Genomic DNA, 26,276 nt, shown 5'->3' with positions numbered 1-26,276 from the left:
CCAATAGACACATGCTATATTACATACTTTCAATGGCACTTTCTTTTTAAGCTGTGGCATACTTAATACCAACCTCACGTCTCAACCCACTGCAAGCTGGTTTCTACTCCCAACAAACGTTCCACGTGTGCTGCCATACTCACTAATGACCACTAAACTGCATGCTCTGCTGGATCTCTCTGGGTTATATGACATTTGGGCTACTCCCTCCTTTCTCCTGTGTTGGCTTCGAAGACATCTTTCTCTCCTGATCTTCTTCCAAACCACTCTTTTCAGTCCCTACGGTTTCTTCTATTACCTATATTCCAAGGGGGGCTGTGTTCTGCCCTTATTTGTCTCTATCGACACACTGTCCCTGGGTGAACTCATCAATAGCTTTAATAAGCATTAATACATTGACAATGTTCAAATCTTTATCTCTAGGCTTGATTTCTCTCTGAGGTGCAGATTTTACAGCTACTGGGGATTTCTCAAGGCTGTCCACAGACACGTCAGATGCAGTGCATAGGAAAGTGAGCTTGCTGCCTTCTACAAAAACCTACTGCTCTTTCAACATTCCCTCTTCCGACATTCATCCCTTTAGTGCTTTGCACTGACATTACCTAGCTGTCCAGGCCAGACACTCCACGTTCATTTTTTACTCCTCCCTCTTTCTCATCTTCACACACTGTGTTTCACTACTGCCTCAATGGTAATTCAAATGCATGTTTTCTTTCTATCCTTAAGATCAGAGGGCTCCTAAATGAATTTCTTGTCTGGATGAAAACAGTTTTTTAAATGGCTTCCTGCTTCCAGGCTCGCCATGCCTTACCCTCACCTACTCCACTCTTCATCCTTTGTCAATATGATTTTACAAAACATACATTTGGCTAAGTCACTCCTCTGCTTAAAATACTTCAATGGCTCATCATTACTTTCAAGATAAAATCCAGGTCATATAGGATCCTTCATCATCTGTTATTTTCTACTTTCTCTGCTTAATCTCTTACAACCTTCCCTCCCTCCTCCCAACCCCACTCTATGACCCAGCCTCACTGGGCTAGTTCTGAGGTTCATAGGTACAGCCTCTGTACCACGAGTCTGATACTCACTCTCATTGGAATGCCTCTTCTGTGTTGGTTACATCATTAACTTATTCGTTAAGACTCGATGCAGGCACCAAGTCCTCCAGACAATCCTATCTAACTATCCACCACCCCTCCTTGCCTCTCAGCAGCTCCCTTAGCAAATTACGTGTGTCCCCCTATTAAAGCACCTGTCAAACTGTATTACGGCTTCTCCTGGGCTATGTCTATTACTAGATTGTAAGCTCTTTCAGTATAGGGACTTGTTTTTATTGACCTCTGAATCCAAAGTACAGTAAGTCCTAGCACAATAAACTTGTGCCAAAATCTGTTGAATTACAAATGCTCTTTCTTATGTTAGTAACCCTGTGCTCGGCGGCAAGACCTTATCTTTAATCCTTTGTTGTTAAATAACACCAACAATTAAAAGCTCAAGTAAAAGAAACACAAGTAGTAAAATAACAAAGAGGACTCTACAGTGAGTAGAAATACCTACTCACTGTACATGAACTCTGTGCTGAGTGTTATAAATAAACTGAGGCTGAATCTCATGGCAGGTACTCAGGAGTTAGAGTACATTTCATGAAAATGTCATTCCTACCTGGGATTCCCATAAGGCAGCTCCGTTAAAAATAGCATCAGGATTATAGCAGATCATATCAGTCTTTGCTCACAGGTAATTTTTCCCTTCTTTTTCACTACACTGCATATATTTAACATAAGATTGTCTGTATAAATTTGAACATCAACTTTTTTTCTATCAAAAATAATTAAACCTAAGTCTTCTATGTGATTGTAGTCATTCTTTGAGCTCCCTCAACTTAAGAAAGCTGCAGAGAGTTACAACTCGCCAGTTGGTACAGAGAAAGTATAAGCCTACAACGACACACACGTATGTGGCCACCAGGGGAAAGTAATCATTCTTTATTAGAAAACACTCCTCAGCGGATGAATCAAAGGCCTGTTAAGAAAGGCCTTTGATTCGAAGCCCATTCAAAGAAACTAACATCCAGATAAACACAGAAGTCTCCAGACTGCCCATCTGAAGTTTAACTATGTCACATGTGAAAAGGCAACTCTATAAACATCAACACCACTACCACAGTGGCCAATGGACAGCCAGATGTGTCTGGAATAATATCCCACAGCTTCACATCTGGGTCTCATCGCTGGCTCCCACTTGCAGTTCTTCTTTTTTCATTAAAAAAATATTTTACATTATTGGGTTTAAAACTCCTTTAGAAAACAGGGAGAATTTCTGTAAAATACCAGTGAAATGCTTTTGGTGAAATATCTATAACTAGGATCAAAAGGCCTAAAGATACTGATTAACTCTTATCTCTTGAAAGTGTTTGTGATTTCAAAGTCTCCTCTAGTATGTTTGTTTGAACATGACTAATCGTATTTTCTTATTTTCCAATAAAAAGTAGTAAATCTCTGCACGATCATTTAAACTTCAAAGGTTAAAATTATTACCTTAAAGGGAATATTACCTACTAGGAAGTTTGTGATTACTCACGGGGCTGAATTATCTAATATTTAACCTAGGAGAATTTTACCCGGAAATTACCAGATCTGCTCTCAAGCTGCTTTTTCTTATAAAGAAATAAAATCTGACATTTATTGGCGAGGAAGGAACCAACATGTTTTAAGTGCCATTATGTGCCAGACACTGGGCTGGGGAACATGTTCACTCATTTGATCCTTACAATTCTCTAAAGTAAGCAATGGTTTTCCCACTTCTACAGACAAAGAAGCCAAGGGTCCCTGGGTAAGGAACTTGTTCCAAGTTAAGTTGCTAATAAATGATAAAGTGAGACCCTGCTTGAAGTCTATTTGGTTTCAAAGACCATGTCCCTTCCAGCCCACTGTGGCATGCGTCAAGGGCCCCCTCCCCCCATGCATATGAGAGGCACTGGTGCCAGGTAAAATGGGGGACACGAATTTCAACAGTAACATGCTTTCCTTTATAGGAGCTCATCACTTAGCAGAGGGAGGTGAGACACATGCATGAATAACTACAACACAAATATAAAAGCAGAACATGCTAAGATGGAGATACAAAAGGAGTTCTATCAAAGCACAGAGGAGAAAATAACTACTTTAGTTGGAATGGGGTATGGTAGGGAGAGATATTGGAAAGGACTTCTGAGAAGAAATGAGACTTGACTGGGCCCTGTTAAATGGCTAGGTGATTAGGAGAGAAGTGAGAGGAGAGTATAGACGAGGGTAAATATTGTATAGTCAGGTAAATATTGATGCAGGAAATCTCTCTTGGGTGTCTGCCTGGTTCACAGTGATTCTCCCAATCTTTGGAGATTACCTCAATACACAGGTGTCTAACTTCCCAGGGCCAATTAATTCATTGCAGGGTTCATACCTGACCCAGCTGGGGCAATCACATTCTCTAACTTGGCTACTGTAACTTTTGAGCTGAGACACAGAACCCATGGGCTGGCAAGTGAGTCAGCTTATGACAGCATCTTATTGGTGGAGCCTCTCGAGCTGCCCAGATTTATACTCCTGAGCCCCCGTTCTTCATCTCTTCCGTGGATTCCCTGAGCACCCTAGCAGCTCTCGAATAAATTTCCCTTCTTCCTGAAGGTAGCCAGGGGTAAAGTTTTCTTCACTAATGCAGTGGAGAACATATTCAGGAGACAGTAGGTTGTAGCACCTGGCTGGGAGGCAGGTGATACGAAGAGATGAAAAAGATACAAGGGCTGCAGATGCCTCAGGGCATCCTCACAGAAGTCACCGAGTACAGGCTAATGATTTTAGACTTCACTCTGGCAGACATACTCTGCAACTACTAATAGTACTAATTCTACTACTACTTTAACATTTATTGAGTATTTTTTATATACTAGACAGTTTTAAAACTCGAAGTGTTTTAAATACATTTACTCATTTAATACAATAAGCATGTGAGCTAGGTATGATTATCATTTTATGAGTGAGGAAACTTAAGCCAAAAAAAGTCAGGTAATTTGCTCAAGGTGACACTGAGAGCAAATAAGTAATCTTCACAAATAGTAAACTGGAAAAGTACTTACAATGACTCAACAGTGTAGAGAATTGAGGCAGGGAGACCAGTTAGGAAGCTATTTCCTAATATAAGCACAAAGTGGAGGCCATGACATAAAGTAGGTATCAACTCCACATGTAAGTGGATTTGAATTGATCACAGTGGGGGTCTTTTTGCTACCGTAAATTTGATTGGGTTTTGCAATTAAATGAGTTATCAAAAATTACTTGAAGAGGGATGGGGGAGGAATGGAGTAGGAAGTTGGGGTTAGCAGATGTAAGCTATTATATAGAGAGTGGATAAACACCAAGGTTCTACTGTATAGCACAGGAAACTATATTCGATATCCTATGATAAACCATAATGAAAGAGAATATAAAAAGAATGTATATATATGCATAACTGAATCACTTTGCTGTACAGCAGAAATTAACACAACATTGTAAATCAACTTTACTTCAATTAAAAAAAAATGACTTGGCTTTGTATCTTGGATGACTCCAAGGTTAGAGGATGCAACTTACATATGAGAGGAATATACATGGTGGGAGTGAGATCATAAGTCTGGTTTTGTATATGTCTGCCAAATCTGTCATGTGATATGTGGATAGTATTATTGACCCCCTGTGCTAAACAATATTCAGTGAATAGCAAAGTTGACATAATTCCCCAAGCACCCAAATGTCTTCCAAGGAATAATGTTTGGTGGATATTTTGCAAATATCGCAAAGTTAAAGTGTTCTTGTTTAAGAAGTACAAGAGGTCACAGCAAAGCTATGCAGGAATCTTACCGTTTCTTCCTTTTTTCCCCTCTGTTCCATTCTGTTCCACTCATAATCATCCTAAGCATACACGCCTCTACTAGACGCTAAGACTATGCCTCTATCCTTTTCTTCTTTCTTAATATCATTGGATTGCATGTACATTCACTCAGAAAGTCTCTTCATTCCATACGTATGTCAACCTGGTCCTCTGAACCCCAAAATTGTTATGACGTAAGGGCTCTAATTCCTGTTTCTTATGCTCCAAAGAAAATACATTTTTCAGAAATGCAAACCCCTTCCCCACAGTGTAGATGGCAGGTTACACAAAAATGGGGAAAAACAGATGCAGTCTCTCTATGGAGGAGTTTCTGCCCTTTCCAGTTTCACCTCCTGCAACAAAAACGACACACAAGACTCTGTGTGGAAACAAACCTATCCACAGGCAATAGGGCCCACCACACGCTGAGGCCAGGCAGGGACCAGCCCCACGGGTGAGCCCCCTGCTGCCTCCTCAGGGAGAGTTATCAGTGAAACCTGCCTTTGAGGAATGTGTCAGATAAGGTTCCTGTGTAATTTCCAGACTCTGAACGAGTGAACAAGCCGAGCTAAATGTCTCCTCAGCCATGGAATCTGCTTTCTGCACACACACCCGCGCGTGCTCACAGAGCACCCACGCACTGGCGGGAAGTGGCTGGGCACGCCCTGCCTGTATTAGCCTCTGCACGACCATGCCCCGCGTGCTCTCTCATTTGGATGTAAAAAGAGATTCAAGGGGAGAGATCACTTGCCCACTTTGTGGCTGCTGACAGTCTGGTTGCAGGGATTTACATTCCTCTTCAGTGTTCCTGTTCTCAGCATGACTAAATGGGGCTCTTCACATCACCTGCTTTACTGCTCTGCCTAGAACACACTCTTCTCCCCTCCATTTGTCTAATCCCAGTCTTCTAAGATGCCCTGTCCAACCAGAGACAGACTCCAACCTCCACTGAATCCGGAAAGCACTTGCTCTCCGCCCTACGTCACTCAGCCCTTAGAACCTCTTTTGGTTTCAGATTCATAAGTCCTTTGTGGGAGGCACTGGTAAAGAGCATATGCCTGGAAGTGCTGAAAGACTTGGGTTCAAAGCCCTGCTGTACCACATCCTAGCTGAGTGACGGTTAGTAAGATACTTAGTTGCTCTGAGCCTCAATTTCTTCAGCTATAAAATTAAAATAGTAACAGTGGCTGCCTCACTTGATGTTGTGAGGGTGAAATAAGACAATGCCTCCAGAGCAGCTGGCACAGTGCTTAGTATATAAGAAACACAAATTAAAAGCTAGCCATGATAATTATTCCCAATAAAAGCATAGACTATAAGAAAACAGAAACTGCACTGTGTATAAATGCCCAGTACTTATCATCCCTATTTCCCTCATTGCTATTATGTCATTGTCATTACAGGAGGGGACGCAGCATAGTGATCAAGAATGTGAGCTCAGGAGTCAGACCACCTGAGTTCATATTCCGACCCCCACCACAATTAGGCTGTGTGCCTTTATGTGCATTATTTAACTACTCAGTGCTGGGTAAATTATACACTAATTGAGTAGGCCATTCAATTGGCTTTTGGTAAATCTGCCTGCTTTCACTATGAATGCTACGCTAGGGAGTTTAGATTTTTTTTTTTCTTGCAGGCAATAGGGAGTTTTAATCCAGGGAGTGAAGTGATCAGATTTGCATTTGTAGAAATATTATTTGGCTAGATGTCTACAGGGAAAACTATAGGTGGACAAGTTTGGATGTAGAAAGAACACAAGAAGGTTAGCAATACTACAGGTGTAAGATGATGAATATATGAGCGGCGAAACGGACAGTCTTGGTGACAGACCGGGTCTAGGAGATAAGGGAGAGAAAGTTTCTATAATGACGAAAGTTTTGCTTTAGGTCCTTGGGTATATTGTGATGGCTTTAACATAGAATAGAGGAAGCAAAAAAGGATTTCAGACATGTGGAAATAATGAGTTAGTGATTAGTTTGAGATTCTATGGGACACCTGAATGGATCTGTCTGGTGTGTAAAGTGGAATTCAGGAGGGAGATTGGGTGGGGGATAGAAAAAGGCTGCCCACGTGGTGGTTGAATCCATAGCAGTGGAAGAGATCTCCCACAGAGAGCATGTCGAGAAGCGTAAAGGTTGAGGGCATGACCACGAGGACCACGAGGGTAGGAGAGGAAAAAGAAGTCTTGGAGGAGTTCGAGAACTGAAAGAGAGTCGAGTTGTGGAACTCAGTGGAAGGATAATATTTTTAGAAGTATGGGGAAGTCAACAAAGCTGGATGACAAAGAGAGGTCAGGGCAGATTAAGGCTTAAAAATATTCACATGGATTTGACAAGTAGGAAATCATTGGTGACCTTAGTGAGAGCAGTCTCATGGACAGAATGGCCTGGCTCTTCGTCTGGTCCCTAGTAAGTACTCAATGTGTATGAATAATAGAGCACAAATTTTAAACTGAAACTTCAGTAACATGAGAAAGAAAACCAACAGGCACAGAAAAAAATTGCAAGTTAGTGAACACATCCAAAATAGTGGAGCAATTCTCTCTTATTTTTTTTAAAATACAAATGCCATGAGAACACAAGTCCAGTTTGTCCCATCCCAGCAACAATTCTTACCTGGAGAGACCAGTCCATACAAGTGACTACTCGGTGCTTGGACCAATGCTCATCGTAGAACTGACGATTGAAAGAAAGGTTGGCTCCAGCCTGGACATCCCTAGGAGGGTTTAAACATCAAAGACAAATATGATGCTTCAAAACGGGGCTTTATCTCTAGTGCTCATACTGAAAGAATGAAATGGCAAGAGCATGGCGCACAATACTCTCTAAAGCCAAAGCATCGACCTAGACAGCAAACTCTGATCATAAATAAACTAAAGGTGATCTCCTTTCTGCAAAGCCCTCTCTAACCTGGCCCAGAAAAGGTTCCCACATGTTGTTCCAAGCCTGGTGTGAAATGTCAGATTTGTTTCAGGTTCCTATCTTGAGCAGTTCTAAAGCATTCTCCTCCCCCTAACAAGCTCTGCCTTGAATCAGAGTTTACAAGAAACTTCCCAGCTCGCAAGGAAGCACAGCACATTTGGAGAGTCTTTGGTATCAATATCACCTTATGTGGCCTTAGACCAGAAATGATATGCATGTTTCTCTTTACCTGTAATTTCTGATTGAAGGTGGCAGTTGCCTCCTTGCTCAATAGCAAGTGAAAAGTTCCACCGTGAGACAGGCCTGCCGGGGAGTGAGGGATTCACCAAACACCTTAGATACTTAACATAGACCAAAACATCACCTGGGTGGAGGAAGATTACACTTTGGCTACTGTTTACCTGCCTGATATTCAACTGGCTGCAAAACCTCCTCTGAAGAACTCTGCACTGGTCGTGCATTCGCTCCACAAGACCGAGTGTTTAAATTGAGTCATACTTGTTCTGTGTCAGCATCTATGGGATCTGCATAAAAAGCTGCCTATACTCCTTGGGCTTCAGTTCAGGAATTCTTCCACACTCACCCTTTTTTTCTGTTCATTTGTTTCATTCCATTGCTTTGCACCCTGTATCACTTGTCCTATATAGTTCTTGTTCAGACTGGGTGACTTGACCTCAGATTAGGTACTTGGGCTCCAAGCAGCTGACTTATCATGACTTTTTTCCCCCCGGCTAACCTTTCCTCAGCTCCACCACTGCAAACTCAGGCAAGAGGTACGTGCACCCAAATATCTGCCAGGAACGCAGTATAACGCTGTGCCAGACACCCAGAGGGAAAGAGGACTCAGAAAACTAACTGAGCCATAGAGTAATGGCTTTTTAAAAGAAAACAAATAGAACACATATATTCCAAATATTATTCTCTTTGATGGAGTCTAACGATGCTGTCGACTGTTTAGAACATTTTTAGAACTCCCTTTTGAAATTGTTTTCAGAGCCACGGTTACATTGCCTTGAGCATCTTCAACGATGACAGGTTGGCCTTTGACAATGTATTTGAATTTTAGAAGTAGTAAAATGTCAGGTCTAATGAAAAAGGCAGGTAACCTCATCTTTTCATGTTGTTCTTGGCCAAAAGAAATTGGTGGCTAAAAACCAGCTCTATCTCTCACAGAGCTCATAAAGCGCCTCCAATTATCCACACGAAGATGGCTGACAGCCCCTGCCGAACGTAACACATATGCTGCAGTCACGGGGCAAGTCATTTGGGGCCATTTACTTCTAATGGTTAGTTGAAAGTAAATGGCACTTGTATTTCCTAAAAGGCATATACACATAATCTTATGGCATCAAAAGAGGAAAGAGTTGCCAGTCTCTGTTCGCTGTCTCCCACATCAGTTAAGGTCTCCCATATCTCATGTTTATTTTCTTCGGCTTCCTGTTTGCTTAGACATCAAAAATAGATCTACGGGATATAACACAAATCTCCTTTTGCTGCTTATGTTTTCTCAGAGGACAATGTACATGACTCTGCCAGTCTCTATCACCTGGGCTGTTCCCCAGATATCAAATTCTAAAGCATTTCATGGAAGCACATGATAATTACAAGGAAACTCTAAGCCAGAAGTCATAACCAAAGCCCTTAGTCGAAGCTGTTCAGCAAGATCAGCTCTGGAATTTCATACTCCTCTGATTTGTTAGGCTTGGAACTTGCCTACTCAAAACATAAGTGAATTTAGAATCAACAGAGAACTTATCACAGTATTTTTTTAAATGCACACAAGAAACTAACCCATCTTTTTCCTCTAACTCTCGACCACTATAGTCAAAGAAGATATCGGAGTCTTCTGCCAGCGCTCTTTCAATTACCCGTATTGTCCGATCAAAAAAGATGAGAAATTCCTCTGAGTGAAGGATCTGCTGTTTTTCTTCCTCTGTCAGCTCCCTTGGAGGAGCTATTTATGTAAAAGAGATTGTTGGGAAAGAAAAAAAAAAAAGGGATAATTAAAACATTTCAAGAGGAATCCAACTCTTGAAAGACATTGCTTATCAAAAGAGTGATAAGGCACAGTGAAATAAACCATTGTTAATATTAATTCTAAATTACTCTTAAATTCACATCAAAGGTTTTTGCAGATGTCTTCACTGACAATTTTACAAAAAGATTTCATATCTGGACTAATTACTATTTTGAAGAGTTGAAAAATATTACAAATGAAAATGATTGGTGTGTTTTAACAATGAGTTCTGAACATTATTTTCTTTAGAACTGAACTTGAAAAACAGCTCAAATAGTACATAATAGAGAAATCTATAAAACCATGTATATCAGATTGTAAAGCTGCGCATACCAAATAATTAAGAACTATCTATAATATGATCTAGATAGCACCTTTCCTCTTTCTGCTGATAAATTCATTTTATTTTAGATAGTTACTTGATAAGGCTGATTGACTGTTATATAGATTCTCCTCAAAAACTGAAACATGTCCTTCCAAACGCACCTTTACCCAAGATATCTTCTGCTTTTAAACAAACACATGGAACAAATAAATGCTATAAGACACCTCATAATTGTTATTATGCCTTACTTTTCCAGCATGATTAAGCTTATAAGACTAAATTTGAAGATACAAAATAAGGCAAAGAGAGATTAAGTAACTAGCAATATGTCATAGTGTCTGAAAGTCAGCTCACCTCAGAGTCACGATTAGGTTATATAAACTGTTCCTTCAGTAGCAGGGTTTACATAAAACTATAGAGGAAGGATTAGGAACTCCCCCAGACTGAGAAATCCCTAAGGGCAGAAACTGTCAGCTGAACCTTTGTGGTTCTTCAGGAACCCCAGTTCAACTTTTGTGCAGAGAGACTTCAATAAATGTTTGATCAATTACCCTTCCAGTAGGACCAGAAGCTCCTGGAGTTTAAGCTACAAGAGGAGGGTAGTGCATTAAAACCACAGGGGTCCCTGGTGGAATGACTCACCCACAGGATTTCCTAAACACTTCCACAACCACCCTCATAACCAGGACCGATTTCTACCTGGCCACATGGTCAGAGGAATCATTTAGGTATAGCCACCTATAGCATAATGTTTTATGGAAGTGTTATTTGATTTGATTAATGGTATCTTGAAGCCACTGTCCTGAGAAATCTGAACCGTCAAGAAGCCCTCCTGCAGAGCCATGGAAGTAGATCTCAAGCTTTTAATGTTCACAATGTCTCTCCCCTTCTGGCCTCCCCTCCCCTGCCCCAGACTGAAAGGCAGAGAGGTCTGGAAAGACTCCAGGGTCTGTATTTGTACAAGAAATTAGAATGATTACGACGTAGTTGATTCACACCTTGAGAAGTGGAAAAACATGATTCATCCACTACAGCAGAAGATTATCTCCAAATACAGCTCACCCCGGTGTTTCTAGCAGCCCTAAATATAGCCGGAAATATTTCTTTGTTGCTGAAGTTTCCAGAGCCCTAAATGTGCCCATGTGTATTGGGACTCTCCAAAAACCTCCATCAACATCTGCTGAGCAATGCTGCACAGACACTAGTTTGAGAAATGGTGAAGTGGGCAATGTGTAAACTGTAAATAACAAGAACTCTACAAAACCAACCTGGAATCCAAGAGTTACTCCGCCATTTGCTAGCTTGGATTCTTTTATCAATGAAAGCTCTCTAAGCCGCAGTGTTATCCATAAAATGAGGCAATGATACCTAAACTTTAAGTCTGGTTTAAGACTTAAATATACTGACAAATAGTTCAGCATTCAATAATTAGCAGTTATATATGACTAGTCTACTTTCTAAAACACCCATAAATTAGGCATTTGAATTTTTTCACCCTGATGTAAGTTCAAGAAAACAGTAAAACTACTAAATGTAACTAGGTAAAGGGGAAAACGCTAGGGTCCTTTTGTTTTGGTCAGTACTGTTATATAAATAAATAAACTTCACTAAACAAGGATGCTACAGGACCAAGAAGAATGTCTTATTTTAAAACCTTCACTCGGCTTTTGTCACTGCTGATGTATGACTTGAGACACACTTGAAATTAAGCAGAAAAATAGGAATTTTTTCCCTTTATTCCTGTTTTTACATTTTAAAAATACCTATTCTATTCTCTGTTTATCTTTTTGAGCTACTTGTATTCCACCTGTATATTTCCTTACAGGTCCATTACCTTGAATAAAAAACAGTTCCTGTGTAATTTTCTGTAATCTTTTTCTTCCCTGTAGCTTACTGTCATTTTGATCTCAGCTTTCAAGACATACAACTTCTTCTCTAAGAGAAACATAAATGGCTGATCAAAGCGTATTTGCAGAGGCCAAGTTCAGGTAAGTGAAGCAGTAGCGTCTCCAGATATTATGTTTGGCAATACAATATTTGGCTTGAAATTAAATTGCTACTGAAGCAAAACAAAGAACATATTTTATATTAAGCTTTGATGTCTAACAGGGATCAAATGACATGATTTGTTAGCACAAAATAATAAGATGCATGTGCAGATGAGTACTTTTTAAAAGTCATAAACAATATTCAACTTAGGAGTTAAACAGAGCTATAGTTATTTTCGCTAAAACCCCAAACCTCTCATATTTAAAAGTCTTTAAATTGATGTGTTATTACAATGTAATGAAAACATAATGGAGTATCCAGGAACCACAACCAAAATCTGTATTTGGAGGTAAAACCTCTGCAGACATCATATTTCATGAAAAAAAAATTAGTTGATTAATGGAGTCCGCAAAATTTAAAATATAAGCATAAACAATTAAAATCAGAATTGTATTACTCCAGGAGAGACCCCAAATTCTCCCTAAAATCTCTGTTTCTTCAGCTTTTCCCTATCCCTGGAACCTAAAGAATTATTTTCAACATCTTCTCTGCATAAAAAGGTAGGAAGTAATTTAACAGCAACAGGCCTAACAGCGCAAAACAAGGGCAATGATAATGTTTGATTTTTCTTACAAGTTAAGCAGAAATTGCTATTATAGCAGGTTTGTTGTTTGTTTTTGCAACATGGAGTATTTCTGCCAAGAGCTAACAATATTTTATGCATTTAAAGTGACCTTTTTTAAGAAATAAAGATTCTTCAGGAAAAGTAGTACACATGGATATGACTTACATATGAGCCAATGACAGCACAATTTTCAAACTTACCAAAATTTACCTGAACAGTTATATTTAGCTTGAATAAGAAGTACGAAAACCATGTACTAGAGTCATGAAACTCAAAGTTTAGAGAACTGCCTAATTCTATGAATTCATGGCCTGCAAAATTAAAATCTAGTATGAATTTTATTTTAGGGTCTCCTTTTAATTCTTTTTATTATAGAAATGTTAATTTGTCTTGGTACTGTACATGAAAATACTTTTTTATGTGTCTCTCATGTTGATTCTATCCTATTTGCTATGCTTCTTAAGTTTTCTTATTGACCTGAATGTGTACTTTTTCAATTTCTTTTTCATTTACTCTATTTACTAGACACTATATCTTTTGATTTCTAGAGTTCCTGGATGTTTTTTCTCTGTAAAAATGTAAAATCTGTAATGGAATCCACAATTTATATTGAGTATTTTACAGTCTCATCTTTAGGTCAAAAGTAATTTTTAAAATATCCATTTCAGAAATGTCTTGCCTTGTTTCAATGATATAGCTTTAAATTTCAAAATAAAAATTACATCTTTTAAATATTTTTCAAGACTATGTCAAAAAGATTAAAAAATAAATAAGTAAACCCACATAACTTAAATATTCAATCAGATTAAATAGGGACAGTAGCTCTTACTGAATTTTACAGTGAAATCAGTTCAAAAACAAGAGGAAGAAAACGAAACCAAACTAATAAAGAATGATGTCCTTCTCTGAAGTTAATGTGAGGTTTATGAGTTAATGTGCATTTACAAGAGTCACGTTTCCAATTCTGTTGCTTTAAATCTCTAAACATGAAGATACTAGGACACTCACATATAGAAATTTCCTAAAATTTTATTAAAAGCTAAAAGCTACCTGCTGTTTTCCCTACTCTGATGTGGAAAAAAGAGTGAGAAGAGTAATAAATCAAACCCATATTTCTTTACTGTTTAATGCATTTTTGATGTCACATGGGCAAAATTGTCAAAAGCTAGTGAGCACTGATTTTTTTCCCATCTCCCCCTCAGCACTTTTTTTTTTTTTTAACTCCAAAAAAGGCCAGATTTCTCAAAAATGTGTTCCCTGGTTTGAAACTGTGTATGTCAAGTTTCAGCCCAGAGCAAATGTTTATGGCTAAGTAATAAATCCCTGAAACTCAGGGTTCCTATGGAAGTGCTGACACAGCCCTGACTACCATGCAGCTGTATGAATGGCGCCACGATTGTATCTGCTAGAGATTCTTTAAAAAGTTTGCAAAATACTGTCTTGCTTTAAAAAAAAAATAGCCAGAGAGAGTTTGATGCCAACATAAACATGCTTTTAACCCATTATGTGCTAATTTGCAGAAAAGCCATTAATAGAGACTTAAGATGCACGGCGCAGCAGTAACAGGAAATGCACTTTCAAACTTCTCTTGGACTTTTAACAGGACTTTAATCAATTCCATGAAGCATGAGTGAGAGTTAAAACTGGAGGGTGTTTTTGCTCAGAACTTAAGAAGGAGGTTGCAATGCTTTGCCAGAGAAGAGAATTTGGAGATTGGGGTTGGGGGGCACGAGGGAATCCGTGCCAAGACACACAAAATACACCCTGGCTTCTTATCACCCAGTACATCTTAAGGATATTTTGCAAAAAAAAAAAAAAAAAAAGAGGGTGAGGGTATTTTAGTAAACTTTGACTTATTTTGTCTCTTGCTACACCTGTGTTAATGATATTCTATTCACCAGCTTAAATATATACATGTTCTTAGTAGGAGGTTTAAATGTGAACTTGCTTCAATCAAATCCTTTTAGAATCTCTCAGAAAGAGGAATTTGTGCCTTCTGTGGGCGCCACTGTTAAAGGTGCTGAATCTACTGCCTGCCTACAGCCGTACCCTAGAACTTGACAGTAATCCACCTCACTCAATGCCTGGGCAGGTTGAAGTGAGTCCCTATGACCACTCCTACAAAGTCCCCGGGGACAACCATGTGCCATGCACTTCGCCAGAGCCACGGGCAAATCGAAAATTTAAAAATCAAATGAAATTCTAATTAGACTTACGTTGCTCTAAACTTGGGACATTTAGTAGGAAATATGGAAGAATCTTTTTAATCTACACTCCATTCTCGTGGACACTCCATTTCTCAATACGAATGACAATCTCAAAATTCTCTTTTTCTCCATAGGCTGAAAATCTCAAAGGGACACAAAATCAGATTTTTAGGGAAACATCAGCTATAGTATTTCTTGCCTTTCCCTTTCTTTTCTTTTTTCATTATTGCTTTCTTGGTTTTTGAAATCCAGTGCTATTACAGGAGGATGGCTTTGTGGGCAAGTGTATAGGCTTTGGAGTCAACTCCAAATCCTGGATCGTGTACTTACACATTATGTATCCATGGGTACATTTTTAAGCCTCCCTTTTCCTATTTCTCTACCTATAAAATAGGGAAAATAATAGTATCTGCTTCAAAAGGATGTTGCAAAGGGTACATATTATCTCTGGAGTGTTAAGGAGAGAGCCAAGTACCTAGTAAGCCCCTAATAAGTACTAGTCATTGTTATCACTGGAGCATGTAAAGGCTGCTCCTTCTGATATGGGCAGAGTGTGGAGGAAAACTTGTAATAGTATAGTTAATAGTGATGATCACGGTTAATGTTTCTCTGTAGATCACAAGAATAAACCTCAGAATTTAGTGACATCCTTTACTGTTATCATTAGGAATATATGATGGCGTGAACTAGATAACATGTCAATTGATAACAAGTGTCTTATTTTACTGCTATTTAGTAATAATTTTACTGGAAATGTGACTGGACTTGTGGATGGTTCGTGTTTTATTTGCTTCTGTCAGTCAAAAAAATAAAGGATTACAGTTTATGTTGCTAAATGTAATGTATTGATCAATCACAGAAAACCTTCCATGCAGGAGGTGTACGTTTAATTTTTACTTACCTCTATAGTCCCTTATGTTGGTTAAAAAGACAGCAATAAAAAAAATAAAATAAATTAAAAAAAAAAAAGACAGCAATAAAATGATGATGCAATTTAGCTCCCACACCATACCTTCCTTCACCTCCTGTTTTTTGTCTTGATTTTCCAGTTCTGAATCCTGGCCAACTTTAGGTTCTACCATTTCCTCATCATCCTCATCCTCTAGAAAAAAGAAAGAGAAAAATGCATTATATTCTTTCCTTCAAATCAAAGTGTCTGGCTGATGGTGGGAGGTAGGGGCAGAGGGTAAAGTTCCAATCATTTAGGGCGGCTTCTAAGTAAATCAGTCCACGATGAATGCCCAAGATAGACGTTCATGAATACATGAATACATTATCTCCAAAAAGGGCCTCTTCGAAAGTACCCCACGCTTCTGAGAAAACCGCCCCGAGTCGGCACCTGCTACATCCATCTCCAGGCCCTCACCACATGGGATGTCTTGGAATTGCCTCTCTGACCTCTGAAGCTTCTTCGGAGATGGGCCAGGAACAGATCTTAAAATGTTTCCACCTGTAGCACATTCTCCACAGGGGACACCTGCTGTACAGACGACTCATTTCCAATTTCATTCTCACCAAATTAATTTGGTTTTGACCTACAGGAAAGGGTTAAATACAGGTCTGACCCCAGGTCAAATGCCACTGGCAAGTAAACAACCTGGGGTAGGGCCCCAAAAGTCATTGCCATTGGCCTGGAAGAAAGCAACCAACCTGAAATGGCATTTACACATTCAGAGCAGTTCATGCATTAATGTGAATTTAATGAGCACTAACAAACGGTACCAGTCGGCCACCACCACCAGATGTTACAGTGCCCTTCCTGCCCTACGCAAATGTGCTCCTACTCTCTCTCTCCTCCCAAACTGCCTTTCTTGGAGGTCCCTTTCAGTGCAGAGTGCTTGAAATCATCAGTCACAGTGTAGAGGACGGAGGGGCAAGACAAAGTGTCACAAGAAAGTCCAACTTAATGGAATAAAACAGTATAAAAAATTAACACTTGCTTCCATGGTTTTTAAATATATTACCTTCACTCAAGTATTATATTGATTTCATTGGCTCAAATGGAGTTTAAAAGAAATGACTTCACTTCCTCCACCCCCATCATTCATTCATATATCCATTCATTCAACAAATATTGATATTTACAGATGTTCTGTAAGATCCAAAGCTCTATGGAGAGTCCCATTTCCATCACAATAAATCCTGAGATTTATAGTAACTCAAAATTTCAGCTCTAACCACTTAGAGAATGCATTATATATGCATATTTAAATGCCCAAACAAATATGTATAGCCTGAAAAGCAGCTGTAAAAGTTCTTGATTATATTAAGCAAGTGATTTGTGGAAGGAATATCCATTTTAAAAATATGGATATGCAAATATAGTATTGCAATCTAGATACTGAAATACAGTAATCTATATGCATGTGTGTAGATTGTGGAACCAACATCATTACTTTATAATGACACTAAATACATATTGGAAAGAATGTAAAACACTTTTGAGGAAAACTGTCATTATTATTAACACATTAACACAGTTATTACTAATGCATTATTACTAACACATACCTGTGAGACAAAAATGTGCACTTAAAATTTTGAAAAGTACACTGTTACCCAGATCTTTAGACAAATAGACCTTTAACGTGTTAAATTATAAATAACACATCTAAATCTTTATATATAAAGATATTTCTGCTATCTTCCCATTAAAAGCCAGCTTGGAAGGTCCTGAACAAAATATTCACCTCGACATGATGTATCTTCCTGACCCAAAGACCTAACACAAAGCCCAGTGAGGCACTAGCGGGAGGGAAGTTTCCTCTTCTGGTAAACCTTGGATGGAGACGCAGTTTTCAAAAGACCACTAATCTGCTGGGAAGTAGCTCCATCTCTGAACCTTCTAGAGACAAGTATTTAAATCCAGTGGATTCAGCAGCCGTTCCCTGGCACTTACTAAATACAAGTAAATACAACAAATGCAAAGGTGACAAAGCCCACGTTATGGGTTGAACTGTGTCCCCCTCCCCAAATTTGTATGTTGAAATCCTAACCCCCAGTACCTCAGAATGTGACCTTATTTGGAAATAGTGTCATTGCAGATATAGTTAGTTAAGATGATGGCATGCTGGAGTAGTGCAGGCACCAAGTCCAGCATGACTAGTGTCTTTATAAAAAGGGGAGATTTAAACACAGATCCACATGCAGGGAGAATGCCATTGAAGATGAAGGCGAAGACTGGGGGATGCTTCTACAAGCTGAGAAGTGCCAAGGCTGGCCAGTAAACCACCAGAGACATAGAACAGATTCTTCCTCATAGCCCTCAGAAGGAACCAACCCTGCCAACATCTTGATCTTGGAATTCTAGCTTCCAGAACTGTGAGACATTCAATTTCTACAGTTTAAACTGTCCAGTTTATAGGACATTGTTATGGCAGCCCTAGCAAACTAATAAAGGCAGTAGTGTGCCTTACCTTCTATGATCTTATAATCTAGTAGAAGAGATAATGAGATATACAATAATAACAACTAAAGCAGTGATGAATGCTTTACTTGTATCATCTAATTTATTTATCCGAACTTGGTACTACCCACCTAATTTTATAGGTGAGGAGACAGTAATTCCCCCCAAAGAAACTCCCAACCGTGTTGAGCTTCAAGTTTTGTCTGGTTCTGCATGTTTTGATCCGATCTGATCTTTAACCATTACGCACACTACCTCCCTACCCGCAGCTGTCATGAAACAGAAATGTCGTGGAGAAAAGCCTGAAGCACAGCAGGTGCGCTGCTCAGCTGCAGGGTAAGGAGGGGTGTGTGGAGGCTCTCAGAGGTGGACATTGCATGGTTCACTCTCCCAATTCCCGGAGGTCAGCGCATGTAACACTCAACTGAGGAGAAGTTAGGTTTCACACCCTTGAGAGCTAAACAGATGGGTTGCTTTATTTATCAAAACTATATATGCTACACCCACACTCTATTCTTATTTACTTTGTGGAATACACTCTCCTGAGACCTGACCAGCAACATTTACTACAAAGCATTGCTGTATTCCTTCAGCCAGACAGATTCGCAGCTTGCGTGGGAGCAACATTTCAAGGGAAGTAATTGGTCTGAGTTCAAGGCTGGAGTCTACCACTTGCCAGCCCCTGACTTTACATAGTTCGTAGAAACTCTCTGAGGCCTTTTTCCTCATCTGCTGAATTGGGATAATAACCCTGTCTTAAAACACAAATTTACTGTGAGAATAAACAAAAGTTTTGATGTGAAATTGCTTTTTAAACCACCAGGAGAGTTGCAAACATCCATACAGAGAAACCGTCAAACAAATGTTGCCTTCGCTTGTATGTCAGAAAATATTTACTGAGCCCTTACTATGTGCCAGGTGCCAGGCACAGGACAGGGAACAAGACAGACAAAAAAAAAAAAATTCTGTGCTCATGTCACGGAGCTTCCATGAGTTAGGGGAGAGAAACTGCAAACAAACAAATAAACAAAACATACACTGTGTCAGGTAAGTGGGATGGGGACAGAGAAAGCTGAAAAGGGACATCTGGCATGCTGATAAGGGGAGGAAGAGGTGAAATTTTAAATAGACTGGTCAGGAAGGGCCACACTGAGCAAAATCTTCAAGGAGTTAAGGCGTGAGCCACGGGAAGATCTTGGGGAAGCAAAACTAACAACAAATAGATTCTTCCATCTCACTCCATAGACCCAAAGGGTGGAATAGGTCAAGGTCTAAATTACTTTATTATCAGCTCGTTTGACTATGGAAAACAATTGTGCTTTTTATTAGAACCACCTAGTTTGTACATTCACATTTTCTAGTTCTTAAAACGAAGTCAGTTTCACCAAATGACTTTGGCTAGTCAGCTTTGAATAGTATCAAGTTCTCACCTTTTGCAGCTATAAGGATTTTTGTTTTAAAAAATCCTGGAAGAATCAAAAGCAACATCATGACAGAAGCGCCCCTTAGAGCTTTTAGGAAACATATTATTCTATAAGGGCCTGGCAATAAAAAGGGCTAGACTGTGATAGAAGTGTGTTAGTTTATTTTTGAAGTAGGTGGGGAAATAGCAGGTTATCTAATTCTTTAAATACAAAATACTTGCCCAGAGAGTATGTTTTCAATGAGTTCTTTTTTTTTTCCAATGAGTTCTTATAATATGTGCAAAGTCCCATAATGAGATACTGTGAATAAAAGAGAAATAAATTTAAAAAACAGTACCTGCCTTTTTAAAGTAGTTACAAACCAGTTGTAGGCATTAATTTTGAGTGGCCACAGAATTCTTTGTCTATCATCCTTTTAAAGACAGAAAGTGAGTGTTTCAGTGGATTTGTTAAGGAAATAAAACACAAGAGACTGGTTTGTTTCTCTGCATACTGATATGTTTGCCTTGCTCAGCAAAGAGAGTATATTTTTCTTTAAGACTCTGGTTTCCTTTCTGGTGCAATTGGAATTACTTCTGTTGAAACCATTTTCAGAACAGTTAAATAACTTTAAAGAAAAGGATTTATGTAGAACCGCTACAGACTACTGATATATGAGTTGTGCTACTTAGTTCATACCCGGTTACATTTCCTCTGAGATTGGAGGGAAAAAAATCACCACCCATGTACAGTTTCCTGTACCAGGTACACAAGAGAAAGTAAACTACTGGCAGAAGTTAATTGCCTGTCAGCCCAAGGGGCTAATTTCAAACAACAGCATCTTTTAGACATTATTTTATTTAGCACCCAAATTCTACCGTCTGCAGTTGTTGCCTTCTTTCTCTCTAGTTGGAAAAAAGTTTGCTCATCACTTCTCCTTCCTTAAGGTTTTCTCAATGTCTAAACACAAGTAATTGCATGCCTGGCAGCAATTACACATAACACACTTAGTGCAAGGCCTCACCCCTTATATGAGCTCCCAAAAGGTTAGTTTCCTCCACCAGTGAGTGGCTGAGAATGAAGTCAATGTCACCCATTGGAATACGCCACAGTCCTCTGAGTGTTGAGCTGCTCTGATGGCCTCACACATTTGAGACTTTGGAAAGGAAGTGCAGGGGACCATTCGTCACTGTTGGCAATACAACATCAAAATCCCTTTCTGTCTTGGGGCGGGGGCGGGATTCCCCTTGCACTACTGTTGTATTGGCGCCTTGCTGGACCCTACTTTATTCTCCTGACGTCCTGGGGAGACATTTTCCTGCTCTCCATTTCCTGGTGACCAGGACACAGGCAGGATCTGGGCAGTGTCCTAACAGGGGCTTTTGCTCCTAACAGGGGCTTTGTCTCTGGAGCCAGGAGGCAAAGCTGAGGGGACAGTTAGGATTAACGAGGGGCAACATGCAGCGGTGTCTGACATCCTGGCCAGACTACTCCAGAGCTCCACGGTCTGGGTTCCCTTGGTCTTGCCCTTTTCCAAACCTGTTCCTTCTGCCTCCTGTTGATTCTGTGAGTACCAGATTTCCTTCCAATCAATCTCACTAGAGGTGGTGTTGGCACCAGATTTCCTTCCAATAAATCCCATTGGACTCGGTGCCTGCTGCTTGCAACCAGAATCCCGGGTGATATGGGGTGGCCCTCTGTGAAGAGAAGGGCTTGGGTTTTGTGAGGTCAGTGGGTTCTCGCTTTCCCTGGCTCTTTCAGGGCCTGCAAAACCCCAGGATAAGAGGTTTTGAGTGCCTGGCCTGAGCCCTTGACACCCTGCTCCTGGCTTTTCACGAGGGGGCTGTGGCCTCATGGAGGACCGCTAAGTCAGGTCAGGGGGAGAAGGACAGCAGGGAGTAGAGTGGGCCATTTCACTACATCCTTCTCGAAAGGGGCAAGAACAAAGCAATTACCATATGACTTCGAATCGAACAGGCCAAAGACTGTAAGATACACAATTACTTTATGTACCACTAAGAAAACTGATTACTGCTAATTAAACTATAACATACATCAATTCTAATGTGAAAAATTGTGAATGTTGAAACTGATAAAATAATTAGTGGCTTAGAAATGAACAGAACGCTAGCTTCCAAAAGATAAAAGGGATGGCAAGAACACAGAGTCAATTCCAAATCAAACTTACTACTGTGCTACTGTTGGTGAACAGACTTGGCGAGATACAAAAGCTCTTTTTTTGTTTTTTGTGTTTTAGATGTATTGCACTTGACTTACGAGCAAATGCCCTAGTCACTTTTATATAAGTCTATGTATGACTATTTCAGATAGGGATTCTTTTTATAACATACTTAAAATTTTTTATAGAAAAACACAGTTAATCTCTCAAATTAAAATTTATTTTCGATTTAAAAAATAATGCACCTTAATGAAGATATTCTTTACAGTTCTGTCTTTGGCTTCATCTTTTCTCATATCAAATGCCACTCTGGATAATATTTACATCTGTCTGCCATCATCACCCACAAATGGATGTCTCCTGCCAAGATATCCCTTCTAGGCTCCAGATTCTGTATTGTACATTCCAACATGAATGTCCCCCAGGCACCTCACACTCGACATGTTCAAAGCAGAACTCCCACCTTCCGCTGAGATCTGCTCCTTTGACTACATTCTCCATCCCACCTAATGGTACCACCTTACACATGGGTTCACAGTTGGATATCACAGTACCACCTTTAATTCATCTTTTCCATCAGAGCTTATGGGGTCTCTAAGTCCTCTCAATTCCTCCTCCAAAATCTGTCTTAGGGCTTCCCTGGTGGCGCAGTGGTTGAGAGTCTGCCTGCCAATGCAGGGGACACGGGTTCGAGCCCTGGTCTGGGAAGATCCCACATGCCGCAGAGCAACTAGACCCGTGAGCCACAACTACTGAGCCTGCGTGTCTGGAACCTGTGCTCCGCAACAAGAGAGGCCGCAACAGTGAGAGACCCGCGCACTGCGAAGAAGAGTGGCCCCCACTCGCCGCAACTGGAGAAAGCCCTCGAACAGAAACGAAGACCCAACACAGCCAAAAATAATATAAATAAATAAATAAATAAAGTGTGACTAGTGTGGCTAGGGAACTGGATTTAAAAAAAAAAAAAAAAATCTGTCTTAAATCCACCTCTGTCTTTTCTGCACTGCCCTCATCCAGGCCACTGCCATCTCTCTCCTGGAGTATTACAATAGCCTTTTGACTGTTCTTTCTACTACTACCAGTCTTGCTCTGGATTTCTAGTAGTTTCATTTTTATTTAAAATATACACCTGTTTATCCTCTCTCCACCAAAAAAAACTCTGTAGTTTCCTATAAATTTCAGTATAAAACCCCATAACTTCTTGTCTCTTCTACCTCAGTTTGCATTTTGGACAATGCACAATCACCCAAAATCCTAGTAGGTACATGCCTCAAAGTCAATGCGCGTTATTTTTTTCTGCCTGTCCTGGTCTCCCCTCCAATGTCCAGGAGGTGATTATTACTAACTCTTTGTGACGCATCTCTGGAGCTTTAACACTTCCACGCAAGCAGATCTGTTGACCCCTTCCATTGTTCCACACATTGACCCCTTCCACTGTTCCCCCTTGTATCTCTATGATAACACAGCCAAGACCACTTGAAATTAGGTTTCGCATTTATCTCCAGAACCAGACAAAAAGTCCCTCAAAGACCCACGCTTGTTTGTATCATCAACGTCAAGTACGAACTCTAGCAAGAGCAAGATGGGTGATTGTTCTGGAAAGGGAGTGTGAACCACACCGTGTAGGACCTTGAATGACAGAACAAGTTTGGACTTCTTTCTGGAGATCAGTATCCCCCCTTTTTAATAAACATACATCTCATTTAATCCATAAATATTATTTAAATTTTCAAAAGGAATTCAAGGCACTGGAGATGCTAAATATGACTTCTGAAACCTCACTTATCTCCTTCCCAGCCAGCTCTTTATGTATATTCTAGTATATCTAAGGGGCGGTCTGACCTTTGATGAAAATTATTGCTGCCATCCAGCCCTGCAGAGAAACTGGAGGCTTTTAAAAATTCAAGAGACAAGGTCTGATTTTGTTTAAGAATATGGAGGCTGGAGGGGAGTGGGAGAGCCTGGAATGAGGGGGACAGTTAGAAGGTAAGCTATAGCCATAATCCAAGAAACAGATGATAAGAATTTGGCTTCAGTTGCCAGTAGGCGTGATGAATCGTACTGTGAATGTAGACGTGTGTTTGTACAGCAGACAGTGAGGGCTCCCGTACAGAACTCACTCAAGTCACCTTATCCTTGGACCAGCTTCATGTACAGTTTGCCAATTTCACCAGGAGTCCAAGGAGAGGCACCCTCCCGATACGTATCACGGCGGCCAAAATAAAGTATAGCATGCACCACTGAATGCTTACACAAACCAAGGTGAGCGCCTCTGTACTTTAAAAATATGCGGCAAAGACATATTTTGTGGGATTTTCAGTAAGCACTTTGTTAAATATACTACATGCTAATATTTAAAAAAACCTTCACTTTCTGGTCTAGAAAAATCTGGCCAGAGTAAAGAAAACATACATTTCTCATCGTACAGAGCACTCCTGTTAACACTCTAGGCCACATCAGTTCTCTCCTAAGGCTCTAACATGACAGTACTTGGAAAGTTTACTTCCTGATGGAATGTCACACAAGGCATTGCAAATGGGAGGAAATGAAAGAAAATATTCAAAACAAGAGAGGAAGCCAGAGAATGGTACTTTTTAGCAGCTGTTTCTGAAACTTGTAACTGTGCTGATATATAATGTGTGTGCAGTAAATATGTGCTGAATTGAGTTGATGCGGATTAGTCAGCTTGCGTGGAAGGACAGAGACCAGGAAGGGAATGCCCTTCTAGAGATGTCCAGGCAGGAGCCCATGGATAACGTCAGCATTTGATGTTTGTGGATGGGAAGATGTGATTGATCTCTATTTCCATAAATTTTCCTCCTTAAAAACCATCAATGGCTCCCTATTTCCTAGAGCATCTCAACATTTAAGGCCAATCACTAGCTGACTTCAATTAATTCTCCAGCGCTGCCCAGAGCAGAATAGTCCTTAGCTCACCTGTGTATGAAATAGGCCAAATTTGTTGCCAGAAACCACCCCCCCGCATCTTTCCTCCCTTTATTCTTTTATATTTTTCAGGTCCCCATCTCCTAAGCTTTCTCAGGAAGTCATGGAGCTTTCAGCCGTGATCAGTTGAGTGAACTAATTCATACTAATGGATTAGAGAATGGTAACCCCAATAAATTAATCTCTAATGGTGCAGGAGCTGGGAGGAAGATTTTCAAACAGCCAAGCCACTCCTCAAATCAGTCCTCTGTTCTGCATCCTTGGAAGCAGAACCATCATTGCACAACTCCAGAAAGAGCACTCCCATTGTACTCTAAGTTAATAGGGACTCCTTGACTTCTACAGGGCACGGGTTCTATATTCTATATCTAGGTTTATTTGTATAGAGGCATAAATACACACACACACACACACACACATTTTGGGCAATAATTCAAAACACTAGAAAATGCAATTCTTGTCTGCTTGGAGAGGGAGAAGGGACTCCTAACTTTCTTTTCCAGACTTAAATCCCTTTTGCTGCCTACTTTTGATTTTGGACAATCCCATACCCTTCTCTTTGTTTCCTCTATCACTTCTTCAAATGTGCAATTTTGCACTTCCTCTCAGTGGGAGCATGGCTTGTGAAAAAGAACACTGGGGTCACAGGGACAGGGATGTCATCATACCTAACTTTCAGCAGCAACTATAGATATGTCCCAGAAAAAAGTAAATCTCAAGGACTCCAGGTACTAAAATGTCTGCTGTGTTATTCTAGCTAGTAAAAACAGAGTAAAATAAGTAGAAACCATTTAGAAACATTATTTTGCTTGTAAAGAAACTGTTCATAAGGAAAACATGGTACCTTTCATCTTTAAGCTTGTCAACTCTGACATTTAATGTCAGAGCAGTCATCACATCCACCACCGCACATAGATGTCATCCCACTATTACATGTTCTCTAAGTGACTCAGTTATACATACACACACACACACACACACATATTCTTTTTCATATTCTTTTCCATTATAGTTTATCCCAGGACATTGAATATGGTTCCCTGTGCTACACAATAGGACCTTGTTGTCCATCCATTCTATACGTAATAGGTTGCATCTACTAACCCCAATCTCCCAGTCTATCCCTCTCCCTCCCGCCCTCCCAACCACAAGTCTCTTCTCTATGTGAGTCTGTTTCTGCATCCTTTTTGTTAACAAGAGAATCAAATCTTGTTAATTCTACCTCTTTGTATCCCCTTCACTTGCACAACTGCCTCTGTCCTCTCCATGTTTCTCCCTCCTTCTCTTTGGTAAAGGCACCATGGTTGTTTATGTGGCTTACCGTCAGGTCTCCTAGCTAGCATTCTCACCTCCAGCTGCTCTCTATGC

General features: G+C 40.0%; 1 protein-coding gene across 2 annotated transcripts in view; it reads right to left on the bottom strand.

Annotated features, from left to right (window-relative positions):
• The window catches only part of DYNC1I1 (dynein cytoplasmic 1 intermediate chain 1), a 337,047-nt gene that overhangs the window by 120,029 nt on the left and 190,742 nt on the right, over nt 1–26,276 (bottom strand). For both annotated transcript variants that reach the window (XM_082661450.1, XM_082661449.1), the window contains 3 exons: nt 15,987–16,076; nt 9,603–9,765; nt 7,506–7,605 (listed from right to left, as the gene is read on the bottom strand). In XM_082661450.1, the coding sequence (XP_082517576.1) occupies nt 7,506–7,605; nt 9,603–9,765; nt 15,987–16,076 (353 nt within the window). The remainder of the gene's footprint in view (nt 1–7,505; nt 7,606–9,602; nt 9,766–15,986; nt 16,077–26,276) is intronic.

This window comes from Grampus griseus, assembly GCF_964374135.1.
Source record: "Grampus griseus genome assembly, chromosome: 9".
In the NCBI taxonomy this organism is placed as follows: domain Eukaryota; kingdom Metazoa; phylum Chordata; class Mammalia; order Artiodactyla; family Delphinidae; genus Grampus; species Grampus griseus.
The sequence above is the reverse complement of the archived record's forward strand: the minus strand, read 5'-3'. Positions and strand labels throughout refer to the sequence as shown.